General features: G+C 39.3%; 2 protein-coding genes across 6 annotated transcripts; one reads left to right on the top strand and one right to left on the bottom strand.

The window, feature by feature from the left end:
* Window positions 1-114: 114 nt before the first annotated feature.
* On the top strand, window positions 115-2,125 carry LOC116255995 (succinate dehydrogenase [ubiquinone] iron-sulfur subunit 3, mitochondrial-like). Its single transcript, XM_031632105.2, has 4 exons — window positions 115-417; window positions 1,157-1,395; window positions 1,497-1,706; window positions 1,779-2,125. Exons 1-4 carry the CDS (start codon window positions 115-117, stop codon window positions 1,939-1,941), a joined length of 915 nt encoding a protein of 304 aa, XP_031487965.1. The 3' UTR covers window positions 1,942-2,125.
* A 3,068-nt stretch (window positions 2,126-5,193) lies between these two features.
* LOC116256134 (serine/arginine-rich splicing factor RSZ21A-like) lies at window positions 5,194-11,858 on the bottom strand. Of its 5 annotated transcripts, none has more exons than XM_031632364.2 (7): window positions 11,735-11,858; window positions 9,989-10,087; window positions 9,374-9,462; window positions 6,443-6,662; window positions 5,793-5,930; window positions 5,613-5,666; window positions 5,194-5,470 (listed from the first exon to the last, which is right to left on the bottom strand). In XM_031632364.2, the coding sequence occupies exons 2-6, from the start codon at window positions 10,075-10,077 to the stop codon at window positions 5,642-5,644; spliced, it is 561 nt and encodes a 186-aa protein (XP_031488224.1). In that variant the 5' UTR covers window positions 10,078-10,087; window positions 11,735-11,858; the 3' UTR covers window positions 5,194-5,470; window positions 5,613-5,641. The 5 variants fall into 5 exon arrangements, with proteins under 5 accessions (XP_031488224.1, XP_031488223.1, XP_031488225.1 ...); XM_031632363.2 differs by having other exon boundaries at window positions 5,194-5,540; XM_031632365.2 differs by having other exon boundaries at window positions 5,194-5,666; window positions 5,793-5,927.
* Between the last annotated feature and the right edge of the window lie 669 nt (window positions 11,859-12,527).

Genomic DNA, 12,527 nt, shown 5'->3' on the forward strand with positions numbered 1-12,527 from the left:
AAGTACAGGTGTTGTGTTGATGAGCAGACAGCACAAACTGAACGGCGAAACCATTTAAGACGCCGGAAATCTGGTTCTCTCTTTGTGCGTAGCAAGAGAGAGGAAGGAAGAAGGATGGGGAAGTATGCAATACCGCCACCACCCTGGCTAAAGCGGCTGTATGACAAGGTGGGGGCCTTCCTCAAGAAGGCGGACCCTTACGAGGCCAAGGCCAGCAGGGACTTCCCCGTGTTGGAGAGGCACGACCGAGCTAAGGAGTTTGCGGAGGACAGGACCAATTTGGAGCGCGATGCACCGGCGGGGAAGAGAGCTGCCACCCACCTGAAGGAGTTCAAGATCTACAGGTGGAATCCAGATGCCCCGCAGAGGCCACACCTCCAGTCCTTTCACTTGAACCTCAAGGAATGTGGACCCATGGTAAGTTCAGAGCTTGGCTAGGTGGCCACAGCGTTACAGCAAGCTGAGATGGGCATGGTTTCAGACAGTCTTCACAAGCTGTCTCTACCTGTTAGCTTAAATTTTATGGTGTCTTTACATATATGAAATTGGAGAGAGAGAGAGAGTATATAAATATATATGTATATATGTATGTTGGTTTAAATTTTATGGTGTCTTTTACATATATGAACTTGGAAATGAACCAGAACTAGGTTTTTGCAAGTTACGTGAATTCCAAAGCATGTTGTTATTCAGATTTAGTGGTCGTTTACTTTAGAATGCTTAGGACTTACCGTAGCTTCTTGTTGATGGGAGTTTTGGAGCAGGGTAGAGGCTATTCTGGATAGCAAAATTATAGGTCTTGTACAAATCAAAATACTTGGGCATCTGAAATTCCAAGCAGTATAAAAACTGCTTATAAAGATCTGCATAAGTCACAGAGACAGAGACAGAGATTATGGGTCTTGAACAAATCACAAGACTTGGGCATCCAAAATTCCAAGCAGTTCAAGAACTACTTACAAAGATCTGCATAACTCAGAGACAGAGACAAAGAGAGAGAGTTGTGCCTGACTTGCAGGGCTTGACTCAACTACGTTGGTCTCAGTTCCAAATTTAGTAGAGTGTTTTAGAAAGATTGCATGCAGTAGAAGACCACCAACTGCGATGTATCAAACGGAATAACCTGTACTTTTATCATGGTTGATTTCTTTTATAGGTATTGGATGCGCTTCAGAAGATAAAGGCAGAGTATGACCCAACTCTGGCTTACAGGAGGTCATGCAGGGAGGGCATATGTGGGTCTTGCTCCATGAACATCGATGGCACCAACACCGTGGCCTGCCTCAAACCCATCAACGCGGACACATCAAAGGCGACAGTCATCACTCCGCTGCCTCACATGTATGTCATCAAGGACTTGGTTGTGGATCTCAGCAACTTCTATAATCAGTACAAGTAAGAGACCTCAGTATCTATGCACACGATTTCAAGTTGCAGTTTTCTTTCAACTCTCTGGACTCTAATTTCCCTTGTTGTGAACGGATGGAATCAAACAGGTCTGTGGAGCCATGGTTGAAGACCAGAAGGCCGCCTCCTGGAGGGAAGGAATACCTACAATCCCCTCAGGACAGGAAGAAGCTGGATGGCTTGTACGAGTGCATCCTGTGTGCCTGCTGCAGTGCTGCTTGCCCCTCTTACTGGTGGAACCCTGAAGAGTTTCTCGGACCTGCAGCGCTCATCCATGCATATAGGTGGATCCAGGACAGGTATTTTTCTGTTCCTTAATATTTCTATCCCTCCTCCTTCTGCCTGTCTTGATCAATTTGTATGGGCAGCAGTCGGGATGATTACACGGAGGAGAGGCTGCAGTCGCTGACCGAGTCGCATCAGAAGCTGTACAGGTGCAGGACCATTGTGAACTGTACCGCCACCTGCCCAAAGAGCCTCAGCCCTGCCCACGCCATCGCCATGATGAAGAAGAAGCATCTTTACTCTGTTTGAAGCAGAAGGCCTCGACACTTGTTTAATCCCACACGTCTTGTGACTATAATTTACCATAAGCTCGTCTTTTTTCTCTCGATCATCCTATGTCTCTTTCTTTGGCCTTTCTTAAGAATTCATAGGCCGGCCTGTTTGGATGGAGGGATGGAGGAGAATGAGAATTTAGATGGAGGAGAAGGAAAGAAAAGGGAAAAAAGGAGAAGGAAATGAGGAGGGAAAGAAGAGGAAGGTTTGCTTGTCTGTTTTACATAAGTTTTTTCTTATTTTGTTGTTTGTAGATTGTAAAACAATGACTTAAAAGTCCATGGATGGATCTTAAGGCCAATTTATGAAGAAATGAGGAGGGAAAGAAGAGGTCAGGTTTGCTTGTCTGTTTTACATAAAGTTGAGTAGTGTAAAACAATGACTCAAAAAGACCATGGGTGGATCTCAAGGTCAATTCATTCATAAAGTTTTTACATACTGTATTGATTAGGATTGTTGGGTCGTATTGGAACCGGGCCCAATTAGAACAGTCCTCCATCAATACAAAGACACGCAATTAAACCAACTTAATTGTATATAAGTACAATTGTATATAAGTACAAAGTGTCCCCTGATGAGAGGGACACGCTAAAGATTTAGCCGCCTTGGGTAAGACGGTCTCCTTTTCAGCCATTGTCACAAGTTGCCTGTGTTTCCTCATCGTACTGGTGATGGTTGAGGGGATAAACCTCTATTACTGATGCGGTGTGACAACCGCCGATACGACGGAGGGGGCTCATAATAATGAAACGCAATCTAAATGAGCCATAGGCACATGATTTGGTAGAAGGTACAAGGTACTTTATTTGTTCGATCTCATATTGACAGAACATTGCTTGATTATGGTGCAACAAATTCGTTTATTTCTGTCAGTTTGTGAGTTTATTGAAAGCCTGTTAAGAAAGCAGCCAGTCCTGTGAAGAATCGGTACTGGCCTAATGTTGATATAGTGATTTAAGAACACCACCTGAATTCTTATGTATTTTGATGTAATATTGGGAACGAATGGACATTACACATATCATGCAAGAGATAGAAGAAGAGGAGAATGTGATCAGTCAACCGGAGGAAATAGGAAAAGTAAAGGGCGGCAACTGCGGTGGTGGAAAGTGGTCACTAATGGAAGTGAAACCAAAAATTTAAGACTTCCACTGAGAAAGGGCCTGCATCAAAGGTATGGCAGCTTTCTGATTAAAGTTTGCCTACCACTGTCCAACGAAACGTAGTGCCTTATTGAATTAGTTGAATGGGAATTTGGAATGTTTATAGCTTGTTATGTTATGCAGATGTTAATTTTGGATGTACAATTGAATTGAATACAAATATGCATGTGCATATCATGTGATATATGTTTACGACTGCCATAGTATGCCTCCGAGTTGAAATTGACTCCTCGAGCACGACTCATGCATTAAACCTTATTATAAATTGATCATTGTTGAGGACAGTTGATCGTCGACTACAGGTGGAGAATACTCTTTGTGGTTTAGGTGGGTATGCCTGAACTGTAAACTCAACCTGCTTAAAATGGATCGGAACAGTTTGACCATACGGGGAATGGGAGAACCATTTTGGTGTGCATTGAGTTGCTAAGATCATTATTGTCTGTTCGTTTCTGTTGTTGGTGGCTGCTTGTGTGTTCATGTACTCTTGCCTTTGGTTCTTGAATCAAATTGTTGATTAAAAGATTGGCTGAAACCTTTCCATTGGCATATATTTGATAAAGTCACTTCCGTAGAAAGCAAGCAGCCGAAACTCCTGAGTCGGGACATCTCCTCACTTCTACGCTCACCACTGGACAGATGCCATATGTACTTTTTTCCACTGAAGTTTATGTTTTCTGGAGAACCCTTCAATTAGTTGACAGCATCGTGAAACTACTACAACGAGGGCCCGAACACAAATTTGCAGGCAGACGACGTAATTTTTCTCCTTTTTGGCTATGATGATGGGGAAGAAAGTCGAGTAGACGTTAGGGCCACTAGAAGTATTTACGCTCACCGCTGGGAGATCCCTATCGGCCAGCGACATTGGCCTTGCAGCTGCTGAGACTGTCTGACAACACTAACACAAACTATGCCTACATTCCGACGAAAAATGGCAGAAGGGTCGAAAAAAATTGTCCTTGTACGATAGGAAACCACTATAAATACTCTCTCCAATACTTTTCTGATTTTTAATGTAAGGTTAACTGACAGCATTTCCTTTCGAGTAATTCAGTTCAAAATGAAATGCCCAGTACGATCAATTTGGATTTACATAATTCTTATGTACAAGTTCCCTTGCCACACTCCAAATATTTGGCCCTACAGTGCCCTCATTGGTCATTTCCATGTCGGCCAGAATCAGAATCGAAACAGCCCAAGAATTAAAAAAACGTCGACCATTTAAAAGCACAGTAAGTCAACGTCTATTCAAATCCATTTCTTCGTTAATTCAGCTTGTCTTGCTTGTAATCCAAACAAGGCATCCTATAATACTGTATCTATAACACCAGAATGTAAAGGAATGGTAAGAGTAGACCTGCTGATTCTTCAATGTTGAAACCAGACATGTCTTCTTTAGATTCGTCGTCGAAAATGGTTGGCCAAAACAGCATAAGACCGAAGCACACCACAACAATGGAGATTCACTACAACCGGAACCCACAACAAAATGCAGATGCTCTTTGTAGATGGAAATCCACTATATGCAGAGGCATTCAGCCGAGGAGCCATGTTGCAAACCGACAGGAGAGAGAGCCACGTGATTGAATAGCCATGACGAGAATGTAGATCCATAACAGGACCAAATTGAAGAGGCGAGGGCCCATGCTTGATTAGCCATGAAGACCAAATTGGAGAGACGAGGGCACATGCTCGATTAGCCATGAAGACCACGTTGGGAAGACGAGGCACAAGCTCAATTTATCCATGATGCAAAATGCAGATCACTATAAGAGGACCGTATGAACAAACCTTCATCTTCACAGTTCGCAAAACTCTGTTGCTAAAACAAGGTTAAAAGAAGACGGTGCTTTTGTCGCTTAGAGGCAGAGGCAGAGGCAGTGGGGCTAATGAACGTGTGATCAAGCGTTCCAACTTCAAAGATGCCAACAAGCGACTTGAGCAGGAAAACCAGGAGCTATAGACAACGATAACAAGCAAGGAGCAGAAAACCCACGTAGAAGAAACGATGATGGGAAGCATGAAGGAGACCCATGTAGAAGAAATGACGATGAGAAGCATGGAGCCAAAAACCCGCGTAAGAGAAACTAGGAAGTTCCAACCATGTCATGTAAGCAGAAACCCACCTCACAACAAGAAAAAGAAGCAGGTCTAAGTAAATATTATAAAAGCCTAGCGGTGTTTTCTAATGATAAACTGCCACAAGCCAAGAGGAGAAATGAGAAACTAAACCATCATAGACAATCTAAAGGATAAAACGTAGACAATCAAGAAGGAAATAACCTATCCAAATGCCAGGCGACCGAGAGAACTTCCCACCAAGGAATCTGAAAGCATCACTAGCAGCAAAGCAGTTTTCCAGAAGCCGGTGATTTATCAGACACAGAATTCAGCTGTAAAGTCCAAGTCCTACCCACCAAACAAGGGTGGTATTGCTGTCATGAAGCTTTGTAGTTTTTCAAAATATTGATAGACAAATACCTAATTCACTTTCTTGCAGCTTATCATCTTCAGCTCCTGCTCCGGCGCCGTTCCCTGAAACAGGATTCCATTGTCAGCAACAGCAGATAAAATAAAATCAGATTTTGTAATCCATTTCCTTTCCACAGAAAAATTCAAGAAAAAAAGTGTAAGCAACATCTCATAAGAGCAGAAAATTACCCATTCCCATTCGCATATGGTGACTCATGCCGACTTCGCCGGTGAACTGGTGACCTGCTGTAGCTACGTCCACGACGAGGTGAGATGCTTCGTCGCCGCGGTGATCGTGGTGATCGCCTCCCGCGTGGGCTATAACTTCTGCCATAAAATTTATCAGGTTACAAGCTCTTACAAGTTGGATAAAGATTGTTCACTAGTAGACATAGAACATTGTCAGTATATCTCAGAAGAATTTGCTCATTTGGATGCCTCATTAACCTAACTTAATGATGAACATCATAAAATCGGTGGTAACCCAAGACCAAAATTTAGAACAAAAGAGCAACGAACAAGGCAACAGTAGACATCAATACTAATGGTACTGCCATAATATTTAAAAGAAGCACAGATTTGTTGAGCCATTTCTGTGAGGGGATAATATACACTGAAATCAGCAGGTTAACCTGATAAAGTGGCATCTTTTTCCACGGGAAACCAAATTGCATAAATCTAGTACCCCCTACAAATTTCAGTTTCCTTGGAAAAAACAAAAAGATAACCATCCCTAATTTCTATCTGTGTAGAAAGCAGCCATGGTTTCCAAATCATGTAAACATGCAGGAAATATATTACGATGCAGCATGGGACCAGTCAGGAACAGAATGATGCACCTGCGACCATAACTAGGGCTACGGCGATATCTCGGGCTAGGGCTACGGCGGCGTCCACTTCCCAACCCCCCAGGACCAATACGTAATCGACATTCTCGAGCAAAGTGCCCAGGCTCTCCACATTCATAGCACTTCATATCCTCCCCACCTCCACGGCCACGACGTCCACCACCACCTCCCTTTGAATTGTGGGAGAGTTCGACCCGCCATCCATTCTTTCCTGTTAATCATGAAGAGTATCAAAAAGCACCTTGAATTCCAGAACTCTACATTTTAACGTGCTAATCAAAATGATTCGTATCTGGAGAAACAAAGAAACAGTTACACATCCAAAAGAAGCAAATGATATAAACAAATAAGCTGACAGTAACCACCCTTAACCATCTTATATACAAAAAAATAAAAATCATATTATCGAGAAGCACTAAGCAGGAATTGTAAGCAACCAATTGGAGATAAAGATCCGCCATGTGAATACCTATAATCAACCCCAACTATCTCCCATGGACAAACAAATAACCTTAACTGACACACTAGCTTCAACCTTAGTTGTCAAAGTGTCACTAGGCGACACCTAAGTGTGGACTAGTTGTCAGTCCACATCCCACGCCTAAGTCCATCACTCAGGCATGGGGTGTGGGTTGCACCCCTGGGATGGACTAGGCATGCTGGCGCCTAGTCAATTTGAATGTTTGGGTGACTTTAGCTTCTTATACTTGTTTTGTTATGCTTCCTAAGGCCTGTTATCCCTTGAGTGTAGCTTTATTTTAATGCAAAGAGTCTGATTTGACCTAGTGGTTGCAAAATTTATGTTGAAAATAGCGAATTTTTGCTATAAGTATCACAGAAAATTACAATTTGTGCAGAAATTAGATTGCTTGCAAGGTCTATCCTTTACCTGAATGGATTGAGTTAGGATTGTAGGTGTGTTTTGAGTTCTGCTAATGTATAAATTAGACAGCTTAAGTTAGAGTCATGTAAACGTCTTTCACAGTCCTGCAAATTTGTTCATATTCAGTTGCCACAATGCCATCAACCATAGGTCTAGTTTAGAGAAAACAGATTTCAAAGTAGGTATTATTTTGGCTATTTTCTGTATCATGTATATTGTTTAGAGATCAGTTTCAGTTCTACAATGAGAAGTCTATCATCTGGTTTATGACTTTATTCTCCACTAAACTTTCCTTTTGTTGTTTTATAAGTTTATTTTGACTAATTCTAACTTGCTAACATGGTAACTTAACACATAAAACATAAAGCCAGCATTTTAGAATTAAAAATAACTAAGCAAAATAGCAAGGACTTTTTGATGCCTTTTTAGGCTAGGGAAGCCTAGCCGCCTTGACAACTAAAGCTATTGCATACAAGTCATGGAAGCATACTAAATCATTAGAGAGAGAGAGATGCAACACAATCCAGTTAAACTAACAGAAGTGCATTTAGAATTATTCACTTCATTCACTAGACTGTGGTTGCACAATCTAGTGCAACTGTTCATTCAGTTACTAGATATGCATATAAATTATTCACTTCATCCACCGTTAATTTAAGACAGCTTAAACTAGTGGCAGAATAATAACGTGCATAGTGACACTTCTCTGAGTTTCTCTCATCACCAAAAAATTGTTATCACAATTCCAGGCAGTTTCGTTTTGCATGTCTGGCTGCATGATCGAATATTAGATTCTTAAGGAAAAGAAAATATCATTTAATAGTCTTGGAATTGGATTAAACTCAAGTTCCCAAATAATAACATCTAAGTCAATGAAAGAAGTCAAACTGTCAAAGAACCATATATAGTTAGTAGCTCACAGCACCGTCAGTGATTGCAGTTCATAAATAACGCCTAGAATGGTGTGGGTGTCAAGTTAACAAGATAAACTCCATATTTATCATTAGAAACAGCAAACAGTCAGTTAGAAGATTAATTCAGCAAAATGTAAGAAATATATAGTTAGTAGATCACAGCACGTCAGTGATTGCAGTTCATAAATAACGCTTAGAATGGTGTGGGTGTCAAGTTAACAAGATAAACTCCATATTTATCATTAGAAACAGCAAACAGTCAGTTAGAAGATTAATTCAGCAAAATGTAAGAAATTACAGATTCACAATATGGAATTTATCTGTCACCATCACATGCATCACTTCAAAATTTTTGTGTGGTCATCAGTACCTCCCATATCCAGAATCATTCCAAACTTGCTAAAGAGGCTCATGTTAGAAATGAGGAGACCACACAAAAAGGGGAGAGAACAAATATAAATGGCTCACCAGCACTACCATATCCATGGGCACAACCCATATATTAAGCACATACATCGAAGTTTTAAAAGACAGAGTTCAGTTAAGGAGAACCAATGTATAAATCCTACTAACTTTCCATTTTAAGACAAAACTATGATATGTGCTAAGGTACAACTCAATCCAAAGGGACATTTCATCTCACATATTTTTATCATATTTCCTTTTCTTTTTATCACATTTAAATCTTAAAAAAAAATCATGTTTCAAATAAGTGTACTGTATTTTATACATAAGAAAGAAGTAAACTCTCCTGGCTTCTAGTTAAAACTTTAAAAGTAAAAAAATCAACTGCTTTAATAATTTACCATCATAGATCAGAATAATGCATTGATATTTGCTCTGATTTTCAATACTAAAGAAAGAGAAAACAAACCTCATTTTTAATATTCAAGATTTTCTTCCCTTATTAAACATCAAAGAGGCAACAGCCTGTAAATAAACTTGAAAAAACTCAGAGCCGAAACAAGTCAAGAGTCTAATAAGGTCTAAGCATAGCCAAAAATACCTTTCCAGGATATAAATATTTTGTTAAAGAACAAACACACCAATATTCAAAACACTCAACAAAGAAACAACAATTCACCTTGGAAAAACAAAATAAAGCAAAATACAGTTTCAGCATACCATCCAATGCACGGATTGCATCTAAAGCATCCCTGCGGTCATCAAATTCAATAAAGGCATAGCCAGGAGGCCTTCTTGCAACCCACACACTACAATAAGTGAAGAAGCTGGTATCAGAATGGGAAATACAATAAAAAAAAAGATCAAGCAATATCATCTTATTTATGAGAATGCCAACATAATGCATGAGAAATACCAAACAGTTAGCCCAGTGCCATTGTCATGCATGTGTATACATTTTTCATAAGTTGCAAAACATGATCATCTTAGGAATATTTTCAATATTACAAACTTTTCAAGCATTCCCTTTTCGAATTTTGTAACACTTTATTTTGCATCAGTTCTCCAAGCAACTATTGGACAACAACTAGCACCTGAGATGTAAACACACGCCTAGGGCACTGGACTAAAAATTTGGCTAACCAAAAGAGAAAAGAAAATAAAGCAAGCTTAAGCATCGTCCCTATTGTGCAATAACCAGGCAAAGGAACTGTAAAAAACATGGACCAAGAAACAGGTTTTTCTGATGACTGACGAGCTCCCCAACCCAATGCTCACCACTAAACCACAATACAAACTGGTGTTGTACAAAGAGAAATAATAGTGTTCTCTTACCTTCTCAAAACACCATATACTCTAAATTCATCTTCTAGTTCACGTTCAGTAACTCGTGGATCCAAATTTCCCACATAAACACGAGACATGTTGGCAGACCTGATTATATCAGTTAGAAGTTCAGCATAAACTATTAGAGGTCCTAGACAAGATTCTACAAATATGACAGGAAAAAAAAAGGGAAACCAAAAAGAAAAAAGCAGCAGACACAACAACCACAGGAAGTTCTTAAAATATACAGCCAAAGAAGCACTATCAAGAAAGAACAAGACAAAGCGATACAAGGTACATGTTTAAAACTTGATTATTTAACCACAAAATTTCACAGAAACAACAAAAAGATCAAGCCTTTATGCTTATGCTCAGCTCAATAATAACTGAACCACTGAACTACAAAAATACAGGGAATTCGTGTCAACATTACAGACACAAACATATTTTACAAAATTACCAGCATTAAAGTAGTTTAAAATATAAACAAACAGTGAAGAGCATAATTGGAGAAAACTGTTACAGCAAACACAAACCAATATGTATATGCATACACAGGCACATCTAGAGACGGAGTCAGAAAATTTTCTTTGGGAGCTCAAATAGTATTTTCAAAATTTGTACAAGGGCCAAACAATAGTTTTTCATAATTTTTGACAAATCTTAGGTGGAGCAGAACTGGCCCCTGGCAGACACCCCTTGCCTCCAGCCCTGCATACATACACGCATATACATACATACATAGATATCAATATATATATATCTATATATATCTATATATATATAGATATCAATATATATATATATATATATATATATATATATATTCCAAGCTTCACGTTAAAAAAAATTATTACAAATGTCATAACAGAATCATCCTCACTTTCTCTTTGCCAACATTTGCACAAAAGAATAAGTGCGCTGAACCCGCTGATGGGATTACTTTATACTTTTATAGGACCAACGATGGGATACGAATATGCAAAAGCCTACAACAAGATTGAAAATGCAAAGAAGTAAAGAACCAGTCTAACTGAAAAATTGTCAAAATTAAAGTAACAATTTTTAAGGGAGGAATAGAACCGATCGGGTTTTCTTTGTCTGACAATTTTTCCCATCTGTCATTAGCTATAGGCCATTTTTCCCTCTCTTGAATTGGTGGGAGATTTTTAACAAGACAATAATGTCAAAACCATGCAACTAAAGGGTACACGTTGAGCCGCAAGGTCCACACATCTAACCGCGGACTTATGGAGGCTTATGAGCACGAAGCCGATCATCATCCCTTTTCTTGTTCGTTCCCTCACGGGGTAGTTGAATTACGAAGCACATAGGCCACCATTTTCATGTTACAGGAATTGACGACCTGATCGCGTTTCTTCAACAATCCCTGCTTCAAAATGAGTATGACGCGAGGAGGGTAAAAAGACGGCCGACGGAAATATACGAAATGATCAAGATTCAAGTTCAATCCACTCAAGCCTCAAAAACATTACACCAAACATACCAGATCATCCTTGAAAAACAAAGCCCTGGAAAAAAATCTTAATGCCCACGAAAAAGTAACGCTCAGTTAAACAATACAAGAAACAGAAAGCAAATGAAGACAATGAACGGTGAAAAAAAAAACCAATCACCAGCAGAAAACAAAGAAAAGGAACCCGTCTAAACCCTAACCGCTAGGAACACGGACGAGCAAGAAGATATAATAGCATAAACAAAAACCTCCGCATGGAAGGAAATGACAAGGCTTACCGAGCTGCAGGATGAAGCCACCGTCTGGTTCGAAAGGACCCTCTGATCGCCTTCTCCGATGCGCAAGGGCATCACTTGGAAGCCCGATAAAAAATAATCTGAGCTTAAAAGGAGCAAATTTGCCTCGCCATCCTCATCGTAACATCGTGAAACATTTATAAATCAAGCCCTCAGACACCGAGGCGCCACGAGTAGACTTAAAAAAGAAAATGACAGGAAAACGCCTAATATTTGAGTAACTAATAAGATCACTCAATTTTTGTATTAACTTTTGAGAAGGCGCTTTTCATGTTAGAGTTTTTCCTCATTTAATAGAGGGGTAATACGGTAATTTTATGGGATAATAAATTCTCCCCTCAGAATGATCTTTTCCATTTAAATCCTTTTAGTCATTCAAAAACTTTAAAAATTTATATCTAAATCTAAAAGAATTTAGTTTAATATAAATAAAAATTTCAAAAAAAATTATTTCTGTTCGTGTTAAAATTTTAAAGTTATAATTTAGTTCTTCCAACAAAAAAATTTTTAGCTTCACCCTTCAATACATACATGGTCTCTTATTACTTGTTAGGGAGCACAACATAAAATCTTTTCTCAACTTTTGAAATAAATTTTAGAAGAGGGGTTGTTGATTAACTGAAGATTAACTTTTAATATAAAATGACAAAATGCTCCTCTTGCAAAGAAAAGCGGAGTGGTTTTTTCAACGGTTGTTTCAACACATTTCAAGGTAATTTGTTGTTTGCTTAAGCGTTTTTTTTTTAAGTAACTACTTTTAAAAACTTAATCTCTA

Source organism: Nymphaea colorata, chromosome 6 (assembly GCF_008831285.2).
Source record: "Nymphaea colorata isolate Beijing-Zhang1983 chromosome 6, ASM883128v2, whole genome shotgun sequence".
In the NCBI taxonomy this organism is placed as follows: Eukaryota; Viridiplantae; Streptophyta; class Magnoliopsida; order Nymphaeales; family Nymphaeaceae; genus Nymphaea; species Nymphaea colorata.

What these genes read in the sequence shown, in the direction of transcription:
- LOC116255995 (XM_031632105.2), top strand. Translation starts at nt 115, where the DNA reads ATGGGGAAGTATGCAATACCGCCACCACCCTGGCTAAAGCGGCTGTAT. An exon ending in TCAAGGAATGTGGACCCATG is followed by an intron (nt 418 to 1,156) that starts GTAAGTTCAGAG and finishes TTTCTTTTATAG; the next exon opens with GTATTGGATGCGCTTCAGAA. An exon ending in AACTTCTATAATCAGTACAA is followed by an intron (nt 1,396 to 1,496) that starts GTAAGAGACCTC and finishes GGAATCAAACAG; the next exon opens with GTCTGTGGAGCCATGGTTGA.
- LOC116256134 (XM_031632364.2), bottom strand. Translation starts at nt 10,077, where the DNA reads ATGTCTCGTGTTTATGTGGGAAATTTGGATCCACGAGTTACTGAACGT. An exon ending in TGCAATCCGTGCATTGGATG is followed by an intron (nt 6,663 to 9,373) that starts GTATGCTGAAAC and finishes CATGATTAACAG; the next exon opens with GAAAGAATGGATGGCGGGTC. An exon ending in AGCCCTAGTTATGGTCGCAG is followed by an intron (nt 5,931 to 6,442) that starts GTGCATCATTCT and finishes ATTTTATGGCAG; the next exon opens with AAGTTATAGCCCACGCGGGA.